Here is a 12,308-nt window from a genome sequence, read left to right on the forward strand (position 1 = left end):
TTATAACTTTATGAGAAAAAAAATGTTAAAAGACATTTAATATTAATATCATTAAAGCCAATTTTGTAGTGTGTGCACGTTATGCCCGTTATATTAATATCACTATTTTGAATATTCTGTTTTCAAATGTGAGTAGTGGCTTTGTAAATATCGATATCATTCATGGCATCATTTCTCGGGCTACCGGTCTGATTAGTGTTGTTGTTTCAGTTGGAAGTGGTTTAGTGGAGCCACACAATCTCATTTCATGGTAAAGGAATGTATACTGGGAACTGTATTTGAATTTAACCCCCAGCTCGCCCGTGGCTACGGATTTGGGTGAAAATATATAGAAACAAATAATAAATTGCTTTAATTACATAAAATTAAATTAAATTAAATTAAATTAAATTAAATTAAATTAAAACTTTGCAGCAACTTTTTGAGTGTATCGGTGTCGATCGCGATGAATATAGTAAAACCGCACATTTATTATGGCATTCCGTTTAAAACAAATCCGAAGCTGTGCACTACTAATGCTGGGAATACGAAAAGAATCTTAAGACAATTAACTGTGGGGAACTATGAATGTTCATGTTTTAGATAGAGTAATTATTTATTTAGAATTTAGAGTACAGTTCAGAAAGTTACAACGTGTAAAAGCTTGAGGGGGAAAAAGGCTGCATGAAAAGCAGAAAAGTTCGCACAGATTTCTGAGGAAGTGACTTATATTGCACGTCATTGAGTTGGGGTGGGCTCATAAATTAATATAGAGTTAACTCCCTGAGCACAGACCCGTACTGCAACACGGCCGAGAATGAGGGATCGGAGCGGCAGGACGCGTGCAGTGAGCGGCGAGCGCCAGCTTTGACACCGCAGTCGGCGAGCGCCGCACCGCTACCGCACCGGTGAGACGCTGGAAGTGCGCGGCACCTGTGCTGCGTCGCTGTTTCACGCGAACTCATTTCGAAATTACGTGACTAAGGCATCATATATAGAACATAATATAAATGGTTTAATAACAACTTCATTGATATGTAAAGTTCTGCGTTTACGTAATTAGGTGTAAAATCCGTAAGTTATTTACAGTTTGAAATAGGCCTACAATTAATCCCGCTGTCAAAAGTTTCGTTGTCGGCAGTCGCAGATAAGAATTTCCCCTGGAAGTTTTAACTTACGCTGTAATGCAATGAATCAATTAAGCGCCGCGCATCCAGGTCCCTTTTAAACCCCTAATTACTATGTGAGCGAGATGGGAGGCGCGGGGATGCGGAGCCCCGCTATCCGGTGCCCGCTGCTAAATTTTTAACAACTGTGTGCAGCTCGCTTGCCCGGCCGTCCGTTACCATGACTCCGCCGGGGTGTCCCGTTACGGCGCCCCGCCAGCAACCCGATACGGCGGCGGCCGGAGCCTTGAAAAGCCCGCCGCGGGGCAGGAGCCCGTCGGTGTCCTGCGGAATCGCCGATATACAAAACCGGGACTTAGTTACGGCGAAGTCTGGCGATTCCGTTTGAAGTGACTATTAGGAAAGCAGATGCTTTAGTTACATTAGTTGGATTAGTTGCTAGGCTGGCTGTATAAAAATTAGTCAGTTACCCCTGTTTTGAAGTATCAGATAATATCAGATAATATTATAAACCGTGTCTGAGCAAATGAAACCTTCAGATCTTTTTGTTGAAATCTGGTTAATTGAAGTAATTTTAACTTCTTTTTAGCACAACTTTTTGTGTCCTAAGCACTGGAGTAATTGCGGTGCGGTTCTTTTCCATAACTGTTTAAAAGTTTTTTCTTTTACAAAAAAAAAATAGTGCCTTTTTGTTTTTCCCAAGATGACACTGAACACGGAGAGGGACACTAAGGAGACCTTACGGAGAAGGGCCAGTACGCCAATCCCCGCGTCCCACCAGAGCGGGGCCAGGAGCAGACATCCGCCGGCCGAGCCCCACCACCCGGCGCTCGGCCAGTCCGCCTCCTACCATTCCGGCGACAGGGCTATTCACTGCCGCGGACATTGGACCTCTGGCTCCGAGGGTTCGGACAGCTCCGGTGCGGACCACCTCTACCGCGTCGTTTTGCTGGGCGATCACGGAGTGGGAAAGTCCAGCCTGGCCAATATCTTCGCTGGCATACAGGATGCCAATGAATGTATAGAAGGTACGCTCTTTAATTATTGCCATTCATTATTAAGAGGTCTACTTTGCCTATCGCATTGTAGTTATGAAAAGTAATTTTATGATTGGTAGGTTTTCATTCTTATAACCTCGTAATTTTTTTTTTCTGGGATGTTTAAAGTGTAAGTGTGTGTATCTGCGCGTGCGTGCGTGCGTGCATATGAGCGTTTTTGTAATTATTACATTGTGGGTACCAGATTTCCCCGCTATTTGATTAAAAACCTGTTACTTTTTACCTTTTGATGACATTTTTTGGTGCTCACAAGAATAATTTTATAAAAATATGTGAATGCAATAAAAAAAACTAAAAATGCCAAATATCTCCTATTTTTTTGGATTCTTATGGTCAGGGTTAAGGCTGGGTAGGGGTTAGGGTTGTCATTGTTGGGATAAGAGTTTTCCCCCATAGAATTGAATGGAAAGTCCCCACAAAGTTATAATTACAAACCTGTGCGCATGTGTGCACACCTCTATTGAAAGTCCCCCTGATTTTGTACATCACTTATACCCAATATAATTTTAGATAATTTTATGTTTGTCAAAAATCCACCCCATTTGAGTGGTCTTATGTCTGTCATGTTGGGCATAGCAGGATAATTTCTAATACTCGTTGATTATCTGGCAGAATCACCAGTACATAATACTTAAGAAACATAATACTTAAGACTATAGATTTGTGTTTGAATAGCAGCTTTATTTTTATGTTGACAACTTTTGTACTTTTGAAGAACTTTCATACTTAATGTGCTTTTAAATTGCTACTAGACATATTTTGTACGGAATATGGATGGTAGAATGAGTACTGCCCTGGTCTTAGTAGTCTGCTTGATATATTGCAAATGAGAGCGGGTGTTGGGGCATCTGTCAGATCAATGTGTCAGGAGAAGCTTGCTGCCTGAGCACGTCGAGCACACCGCAAAACCACTGTCACGTTACTCTCAGCAGACCACACTTCCAGAGGTGTGCTGTCCTCATTTATCTTCTGGAAGGTATGAAGACCAAATAAAGCAGAGGCAAAGATTCCCTGAGCCCAGGACACGGACGTTAAACAAAACTGAGGAGTAACGGTGTAGAAAGTGAGCCGCAGAGAAATGGTGTGTGTCGCAGTGGCCGGTTCTAAGCTGGTGAACTGTTGGCGATTTCTGCAGTGTGAGTTCTGCAGCTTGTTCTGTGTTACTATGGCAGAGATCAGACTGCACCCATCTTCCAAACACTCACCTGGGAGAGTGTTACGGGGGGCCTGGTGCCGATTACCGAGGGAACCCTAGGTAAGCTCACAGCCTGGATGGGATGCCAGTCCATCACAGGACACACACACAGGGAGTGTGCAGGGCTGGATCGGCCATCTGGCAGTTTTTAGAGTGCCCCCCCTTTATCATATACAAGTCTAAGTGGAAAATTTATCATGCTCTCTCACTCCCTCGCCCTGGGTCAGTGAAATATATCTCTCTGCAGAAGTTGGGGGGTCCCCCTCCCCCAGTCAGCAAAATTTACTATGGGGCTGTGGGGGACCCCAAAGTCCAAGGCCACTTTTTATTGCTAGTCCAAGCCTGGGTGTGTGCGAGATTCGAACCCAGAGGTGTGAGGCGGTGTGACCCACTGCACTACCACATTGCCCAAAATAGATTCAGTTCAGATCAGATTTTAATACTATTTTTTTCCCTTGTGCTCGTGTAGGTTTTGCACATTGAACAGTAATCCAGCTGAATTGGCACCACCATGCACACAGTGCAGGGGGCAGGAACCACAGGGAGGGATGTTAACAGCCACATGACAGGGTATGGTTTGTGAGTTGCGGGTACTATAGCCAATACAGAAGCAGTTCTATACCTCAGCCTGGTATTTTAAGTAACATTGATTTATAGGAATGTGCCTAACTGGCGTTTGAGATTTTCTTTAAACTCCAGAGGGAAAATTGCAGTATACAAACCTGGATGAAATTAATATTTGAATCACAGGATCTGAGGCACAATGGAAGAGATGATTGTTCGGGCCTTGAGGATTGGGGGGGGCGACCACGTCCTCCAATGGGATTAAGTGTTTACATCAAAAAGTCTTCAACACTACTGAAGGAAACTTCTACAGCTTTTAATGTACCCCAGTGACTATATATTGGAGGACATATTGTTTCATGTTTCGCATTGTTCCTCTTGCTGCAAGGATTACATTTTTTTTTTTAAACGGATTAAAAAGATATTAAGCCTCTTTGCCCTGCATATTACAAGCAGGTACACCACCACATGGATGAATTTTCAAAACTTTTGAAGAACATAATTTAAGATCAATAGTTATATATTTGCCAGTGCGTGAAGAATGCAGTGTAGTGACTTTATTTTTATCGGGTTCATTGTATCAGGTATCATGAGTTTTTTTGTTTCTAACTTTTTAATTGAAGTTATTAAGGTCTTAAATGGGTTAGTTTAGCTGTCTCTCCATGCGTGCCGGTCGTAAACGTTAGAGGACAGTGGGCAAAGCACGCCTCAGCACAGATATGCCCAGACAGAGCCGGGTTATAGTGAATCGGAAACGTCACTGGTGTGTGGGAAGCATTCAGGCCGGTTACCGGGCTCTTAGGAAAGCTGCAGTGGCCTGACAACCGGGCACTGGCCCAGCTGCCGGACACCGAGGGAGGAACTGGCCGAGCCGGACTTTCCATCCTCCAGTCGATGATGTTTCTGTTCTGACCCAGTCCTCAGCAAAGCTGCCCCATGCAGTATCCTTCTGTAACATCCCGTTCCATTGCCTGCTACTCTAATCCTTAATCTTGTATTCTGAACCTACCTGCCCCACCACATTACATGAGCTCATAGTTCATTCTCTGTCCTTACTTAGTGGTCACATTGCAAAATGCGTCACTCTTAATGCGGACTTTTACTATGTAAATATTTCCTTCTACCGGCCTCTCTTACAGATCCAGACTTGTTTGTTTTATTTATTGAATGCTATATTTAGTTGAAATACTATTACTATGCCAACTTCTCATTTAAAAATAGGCAATATGTTTTGTAAATAGAGTTTTGTAAACGTGGAAGTGTTTAGCATCTATTAAAATTGAGTTACTTAATTAACTGTAGAAATTTACAGATACCAGAAATGCTTTTTACTTCTGTTTATAAGAATCTGAACAAGTTTAATATGTTTTTTTTTTAGTAAGTGGTGAAAAAATGAGTAACTTTTTTTATAATGTGTTATTGCAGTTGGTTTGCAAAGGACTTTTTAGTTATGAATGTTGTGATTTCGGTACGTTTCCATGTCAACAGAAAGAGGGCTTATTACTTCCATAACGGATCTATTTGATCGTCTTTTAGGTCAGATAGCAGCAGATTTAGTTAAAACAGATGTTATTCTGATTGGTACATTATGTCTTTCAGCACCTGTGTTAATATTGTTGTTCCTGTTTCATAATTGCCTCATAAGTGCACTTTTAAGTGAGAGAAGGTTAGAAGTGGAAAATGGGACCAGGGTCCTTTTGCTCTTTGGCAAAGTATGTTTTGATCTTGCTGTCAGAAGTTTGGTTAAAAAAATACAGTGGATCTTAGACTAAACCAGCCACAGCTTTGCAGAACGCATCTGTCTTCTGCCATTTGTTTTCCATAACGCTAAGCAGGCTGTGATTGGAGTGCATGCTAAGATAATGTGAGTTGGTGCAGCCTGACGGTAATGAATGCCTCAACACGTCCCCCAGCAGAGCGGAGCTACATGTGTGGAGGCTGTTTTAACCACATAAGTGTTTGGTTGTGCTGGAATCATCAAGGCAAACGAAATTAGGCAAATTAGAACTTCATGCTTATTCAAGGGCAAACAATGTCATGTGGACTCTGCGGCAGTCAGGTTATGTACACAGATGACTGGTAATGTGACATTTATGCTGTGCTGCAAAATGAAAATAATCTCCTTACACTTTTCTCCATGAAGACCGCTTGCTTTATCCCCGCTGTTTCAGAGGACACTTACGAGAGGACGCTGACTGTGGATGGGGAGGAGGCCACACTTGTCGTGATGGACACATGGGAGACTGAAAAACAGGTAAAACCCCCCCCCCCCCCCAGACCTGCTGGATGTCTGAGATAAGAAAATGCCAGTTACTAGGTACTAGATTACTTTTGTTTCTCAAATGTATTGTTTGTAACTGTGAGTGAGTGAGTGAGTGAGTGAGTGAGTGAGTGAGTGAGTATGCTGCCCTGCTGTACATGAAATGAGGAGGGTCTTCTCTGTTTAGACGGAACCATGTTCTTTGGTTTCCTTCACTGAAGTGTTGAAATCCTGTGGAAAATGACCTTGGCTCGTTTCCCCGTTGTTTTATAGAGATGTGGAAAAGCTATTTGCATTTTAAGACCAGGTGTTCACAAGACCTTTAATGTTTCATTTAATTCTCCGAAAGCCCTCGGCCTGGTACATTACAGCGGTAGGCCTTGAGTGGTATTAGGTAATACTGAAACATTTAGAAAATAACTCCTGTGCGTATAAAACAGCTACGTTGGAAACAGCTAACAGAAACTGGACTTGTGTGCGCGCGTGATTGTGTGAAAGGAAGTGGGCTGAGAAGCAGTGTCAGGCTAAGTCTAAAGGCCTCTTTGTCCTTCATGTTATGTTATGGAAAAATCTGTCCTGCTGTAGCCGTAGCCCATAGCAAAAATCCATGGTCCTCGGCCAAAGTTGAGCAAAGGCTGCGGGAGAGCGCTCGTCTGTATTGCGCTTATGTAGGCTACAACGTCGCCAGGGGGCGGCTCGTTTGGATAGTATTGATTAAACAGCTGGGGATTGGGGGGTGGGATGTGAAGGTTTGTACAACCATTAAAAATGTTTCATTTTGTATCGATTCACAAGGGTGCTGCAATATTATGGTGCTGTGAAACTCCTGGTAGTTGAAGGGCATTCTGGGTTACCTCACGTACCTCATGAACTAGGTGCCTAATGCTTAAAAATGCATGACTGCCATAATGGTCCTTACTTGCTCCATTGAGAATAAGGAATTGCTCAGTAAAATTGTTAAATAATAACTGAATACCTTTTTATATTGATAGTTGCAGTCATCCGTCCGTCTTCCATGACCGTTTGTCATGTGTAGAGTCAGGGAGATCTGGGAACATATCCCAGGAAGTGCTGGGCACGTGGCTGGGGACACCCTTGATGAGGTGCCAATCCGTCACAGAGAACATGCATGCGTTTTAGACGCCAGCTCACCTAGCTGTGTGTTTTTCGGCTGTTGCTGGAAACCGAGTGCCTGAGTGAATCCCACACAAAAACACAGACACAACTGGGTTTGGGAACCAAACCCACAACCTAGTGCTACCCAATGAGCCACCGCACCCCCCATTAATGGTTAAGTAAATAAAACTGAAAGCTATGCAAGTGAGTCAACAAAGTAGTAGCCATAATATGATGCATAAAGGTAGAGATTTGTTAAGAAAAGCCTCAACATCTGTTCCAGGAGCAGGACGAGAAGTGGGTGCAGGACTACTGCATGCAAGTAGGCAACGCCTACGTCATCGTCTATTCGATAACTGACCGCTCCAGCTTTGAGAGTGCCTCAGAGCTGCGCATTCAGCTGCGGCGCATCCGGCAGGCCGACAATATCCCCATCATCCTCGTGGGCAACAAGAGTGACCTGGTCAGGTGTCGGGAGGTCGCCGTTGAGGGTAAGTCAGTCACCCAACCTTAAAGAGTTGAAAATCTAGTGCTTTTATTGCATAGGTCCCATAAAGCATTGCTATACTCTTAAATGGAGTCTGTACCCTTTGGTAGAAGTTTAGTTTAAGCAAATTGTGAAGAGTAAAAAAATGATGGCTATGTAGTCTCAGGGGACTTTCCAACCTTTGCTTAGTTACCCTCAGCCATTCCATATTTGTTAATGGCACTGATTTAGCTAATCATAGGTCTGCCAAATAGCCGGTTGATGATGCCAAATGGAAACCGAGATGGAAAAACAGAGGATGTGACACAGTGTTTTCATTTTTTCTTCTTTCCCCCTGTGTCACCTGGCCCCTGCAGAAGGGCGAGCGTGTGCCGTGGTGTTCGACTGCAAGTTCATCGAGACGTCGGCCTCACTGCACCACAACGTGCAGGAGCTGTTTGAGGGCATCGTTCGGCAGATCCGGCTGCGGCGAGACAGCAAAGAGACCAACGAGCGCCGGAGGTCCGTCTACCAGCGTAAGGAGAGCGTCACCAAGAAGGCTCGGCGGTTCCTGGACCGCCTCGTTGCCAGGAACAACAAAAAGATGGCACTGAAAGTGCGCTCCAAGTCATGCCACGACCTCTCCGTCCTCTAGTCATGCGAGGAGCACCCACAGGTTCCCTCCTGACCCTGTCTGTCGCCGTTTGGATTCTCGGAGCCTGCTGTAAATTAACAGCGTATCCAAGTGAGCGCTTCCTTATCTGCAGTTAAAGAAACACTGAGAATGGAGGCAACTCTTGTTTCTTTCGTCGCCCAGATCTGTTTGACTGGTTATCTAAACCTTTTGTATAAGATAGGAGGATATTTATTTTATTATTCCAAAATCATAGGAAAAATAATTCAGTCCCGTTTCTGAAAGGTGTTTGGAATTCGAGCTGATTAATCGAGTGGAGTCCATTAGGCTGAAGAGACATCAAACATTTTTTAATCGATGCCCAGACGTTTTTGGGCTCTGTGAAGAACTTAAAGCATTTGACTACAAATTCCACAAAAGTCTTAGCGAAAGGGGCTCCTTATCGATGTTTGCCTCGTCTATTCACACCCTGTACCAGGTCAGAGTTTTATTTTTCACTAATCTTTCTGAAGAGAATCTGGTTTCTGCATTAACTTTTTCTGAATATACATTTTTTCAACGATTATTGTATATTCTAAGGTGCTTTTGTAGTCTTTACTAGGAGAGCTTTGGGTCTCTGTATTTTTTATAGACTAGACTCCAGACTAAAATTTTCAGTCAGAAGATGTTCGTTTTGTTTGAGCATTGAACAAACAATGCTCGCCTGCCCTTAGGCACAGCCAAAACGTTTCTAAAGTACTTTTTGAAATAAAAACTTGTCTTTACTAAAGAAGGGGATCCTGAAAAGATTTGGTGTAGCCATTTCAGTTCATCCACTCAGATATTCTGATTCCTTCATTTTTTGTATTTTCCTGCTTAACAACTGAGGAATTTCCTAGACAATTCATCGATCAGACTGCATTGTCTCCAAGGCTCATTCAAAACTGATGATTTGATGAGCTTAGAATAATGGATTGAGAGACGTGTGCAGTGGAGTTCTTGGCCAGCCACTGGAACATCAGAAAGGCCTGTGAATCACTGCTGACCCCAAAAATACTCACGACACCAACTTATACTCATCAGCTTCAATGAGAAATTCTTTTACTTATCTGGATACAACGATGCATTTTTTTACCTGGTATGAGTCAATGTTTTTTTCCCTTTTCATTCCCTTCCATTCCTCCTTTCAGTCATTTGACAGCCGAGCAATTTGTAGCTATTATGAGTGATTCAGCTTGGCCACAACAAAAAAAAACAAGTAAAAATGTATTTCTGAAAGATATTTTAAACTTATGACATATTTCTTTCCTTCTAAACATGCAACATGCGAGCAATATTTTTTTTTGTACATATTGATTGTGGCTGTGGTTTTTGTAAATACATAATGTCTAGAATTTTTTATAATAAAGCTGTTTAAGTTTTGTTGGATTTTTTTGTCTGGAAAAACTTTTTGTATTAAAAGAAATTGTGTGACTAGCCCAGAAACTGAAAGGAAAATAAGTTAATCCAAATAAAAGCAACATACTCCAGATGTGTGTCGTTAGGTCAAGAATAGCTTGTTTATACTGTGATAAGTTCATTTTGTATTTATCTACCAAGCAGAAGGCATAAGACTGCAAAGAAAACATATTTCACTTTTATCCATTTGGCTTTAGTTATGTGAAAATTTTCTGGCTCTTCTGATTTTGTGAGTATTGGCGACTTGTGAGTATTTTGTGGTAATACAAAAAATGTTTCAGTTACTTCTAAGCAGATAATCAACACACATCAAAACACCCATGGTAATCTACAGAGAAGGACTTGTTATAATTAATTTCAATGGAACTGTGATTTGTAGTCAACAAACCGATCTGAAATTATTAACTATTTTCCTTTAATATTTAATTTTTTTTATCAATTTATAATCAAATTGTAAATTTAAAATTTATGTTTGTGGGTTTGTTGTTACATTTAGCATGAAAGGTAATACCAGCCACTGCATAATTAGGATTTCTGGCTGTTCACTAAGCATTCGAGCTATGTCTGCATTTCCACATCAATCCATAATTTTCTATGCAGCTTGTCAGTTATTTTAAATAAATTCTGCTTTCCACAGTAAACCAGTCCTCTTCAACAATATGGCAAATCACTTTGAAGAGCATAATTGTTTACTCAAAGATACAAAGAAAAAGTCTTTTTACACATCAGAGTAAATTGTTTTAAATGTTTTAAATGTTGAATATGAAAGGAAAATATCTAATAATAATAATGGTACAGGAGAATTCTATGAGAGTGTGGAGAATGTTTTATCTTATTATGTGTGATGTGCTGGCGGCCGATTCATGCGTAGTGAAGTTTCTCAGCATCTCGCACAGAAGGCCAGTGCTAGTAACATCTGTATGTATTTCCAACAACTACTGTTTTCCAAAAAAGGAGCACAGGTAGCTGGAGTTGAACTTGCTGACCTTGCTAACTACAGGGCTACAACTTTTTCATTCTGAATAGAGTAACTAGGGTATTTTCTTGCTGGTCATGACACAGCAGGTGTGCTGGTTTTTTGACGTGTTCCTCGTCAGCTTCTCTTAAATCATATGTTCCTGTTTGTTAAGGCACTATTCCTATTGCATTATGTACTCGCTTAGCAGAAAAGAGTTACAGTAAATTTATGTGTGAACAATATATATTCATAGATACATAGATGCAGTATCCTCTCAAACCGTCATTAGCGGTATGGCACTCGAGTCTCATACCACAGCAGCTGCTGTTAAGGCCACAAAACCAGGCCCACAAGAGCAGGGAACGAGCAAAATCCATATGTGCAGTGTCACTGTTGCAGTAAAAGTCAATGCCTGTTTGTTTATCAGAGCTCACAGCATTTCTCCTGACATTATAGTGTGTCTGCATTATGAAAAAGAGGCAGGCGGAGAAGAAGGTCACCTTTACACAGAAGCCAGGGAGGGACTCGTTCTCAGCAATTAGTTGCGCATTTTAAGTGATTGTTTGTTACCAAAAGGGGTACTTGGTAAAACTTGTCCCCCAGGGTGGGGCAGGGTTAGTTAGTGGGCTGATTGCCCCCCCCCCCCCAAACCACTAAACCTAACCAAAACTACAATTTTTCATTTTTATCACAGACAAATAGCAAACTGCAGGGACAGCAGTAATATTTCAGTCATAAGTCTAGGTTTGCAATCAGTTTGCTCATTCTTACAGGTTGTGAATATGCTGGTAATTGTTTTCAAATGCTGTGTGGCAGATCTGAATTAACCGTTTTGGTATAATATTAAGTATTAATAATATTTAGTCTCATTATTTCTATCATTCTATTATGCGTCGTGATGATATATTATTTGTTATGCAATTATTAACAATATTTGTGTTCTTAAAGATCACCAATGTTTTCCTTTAACATTGTCAAGACAGTACATGCTTAAAGCAAATGTTTTTCCAGCACAAAAAAATTACATATTTAGCTTGTGTATGTATATGATGGTTGCTGTGTTTATAGCAGTAAAACTTGAGGTTTGTATCTTAGCTTAAGATTCCTCTGCTCACTCTGACAGAGACACAATGTTAAAGCACAGGCTAGCTGCTGTGTGTGTGTGTGTGTGTGTGTGTGTGTGTGTGTGTGTGTACTTGCAGGCGTGCGTGTGCATGCGTGTGCATGGCGAGCCTGAGATCTGTGAAGCAGCGTGTGCTCACACAGCCCCAGCTGGGGAGGAACCCGGCCCAGCGCCAGGCCCATATCAGAGGCCGAGCAGAACTGACAGACCCGGGTCACGTCTTTCCGTTCTCCCCGCCTCTGCCGGGGGGCGGGGGTGAGGGGCAGGGGGGATTGACTGGAGGCTCAGTGCATTGATTCACTCTTAGTAATGGAAAAACTGAGCCCTGCACACAACCTCTGCCTCACCAGCTCACCCCCCAGACACACACACACACACACACACACACACA

The 12,308-nt window shown here is 42.1% G+C and overlaps 1 protein-coding gene across 1 annotated transcript; it reads left to right on the forward strand.

Moving 5' to 3' along the window:
• Nucleotides 1-655: 655 nt before the first annotated feature.
• rem1 (RAS (RAD and GEM)-like GTP-binding 1) lies at nucleotides 656-9,907 on the forward strand. Its single transcript, XM_049023562.1, has 5 exons — nucleotides 656-887; nucleotides 1,810-2,134; nucleotides 6,095-6,177; nucleotides 7,583-7,790; nucleotides 8,143-9,907. Exons 2-5 carry the CDS (start codon nucleotides 1,810-1,812, stop codon nucleotides 8,418-8,420), a joined length of 894 nt encoding a protein of 297 aa, XP_048879519.1. The 5' UTR covers nucleotides 656-887; the 3' UTR covers nucleotides 8,421-9,907.
• The last annotated feature ends 2,401 nt before the right edge of the window (nucleotides 9,908-12,308 follow it).

The sequence above is a fragment of the Brienomyrus brachyistius genome, chromosome 8 (assembly GCF_023856365.1).
Source record: "Brienomyrus brachyistius isolate T26 chromosome 8, BBRACH_0.4, whole genome shotgun sequence".
In the NCBI taxonomy this organism is placed as follows: Eukaryota; Metazoa; Chordata; class Actinopteri; order Osteoglossiformes; family Mormyridae; genus Brienomyrus; species Brienomyrus brachyistius.

What these genes read in the sequence shown, in the direction of transcription:
- rem1 (XM_049023562.1), top strand. Translation starts at nt 1,810, where the DNA reads ATGACACTGAACACGGAGAGGGACACTAAGGAGACCTTACGGAGAAGG. An exon ending in TGCCAATGAATGTATAGAAG is followed by an intron (nt 2,135 to 6,094) that starts GTACGCTCTTTA and finishes CCGCTGTTTCAG; the next exon opens with AGGACACTTACGAGAGGACG. An exon ending in TCGGGAGGTCGCCGTTGAGG is followed by an intron (nt 7,791 to 8,142) that starts GTAAGTCAGTCA and finishes TGGCCCCTGCAG; the next exon opens with AAGGGCGAGCGTGTGCCGTG.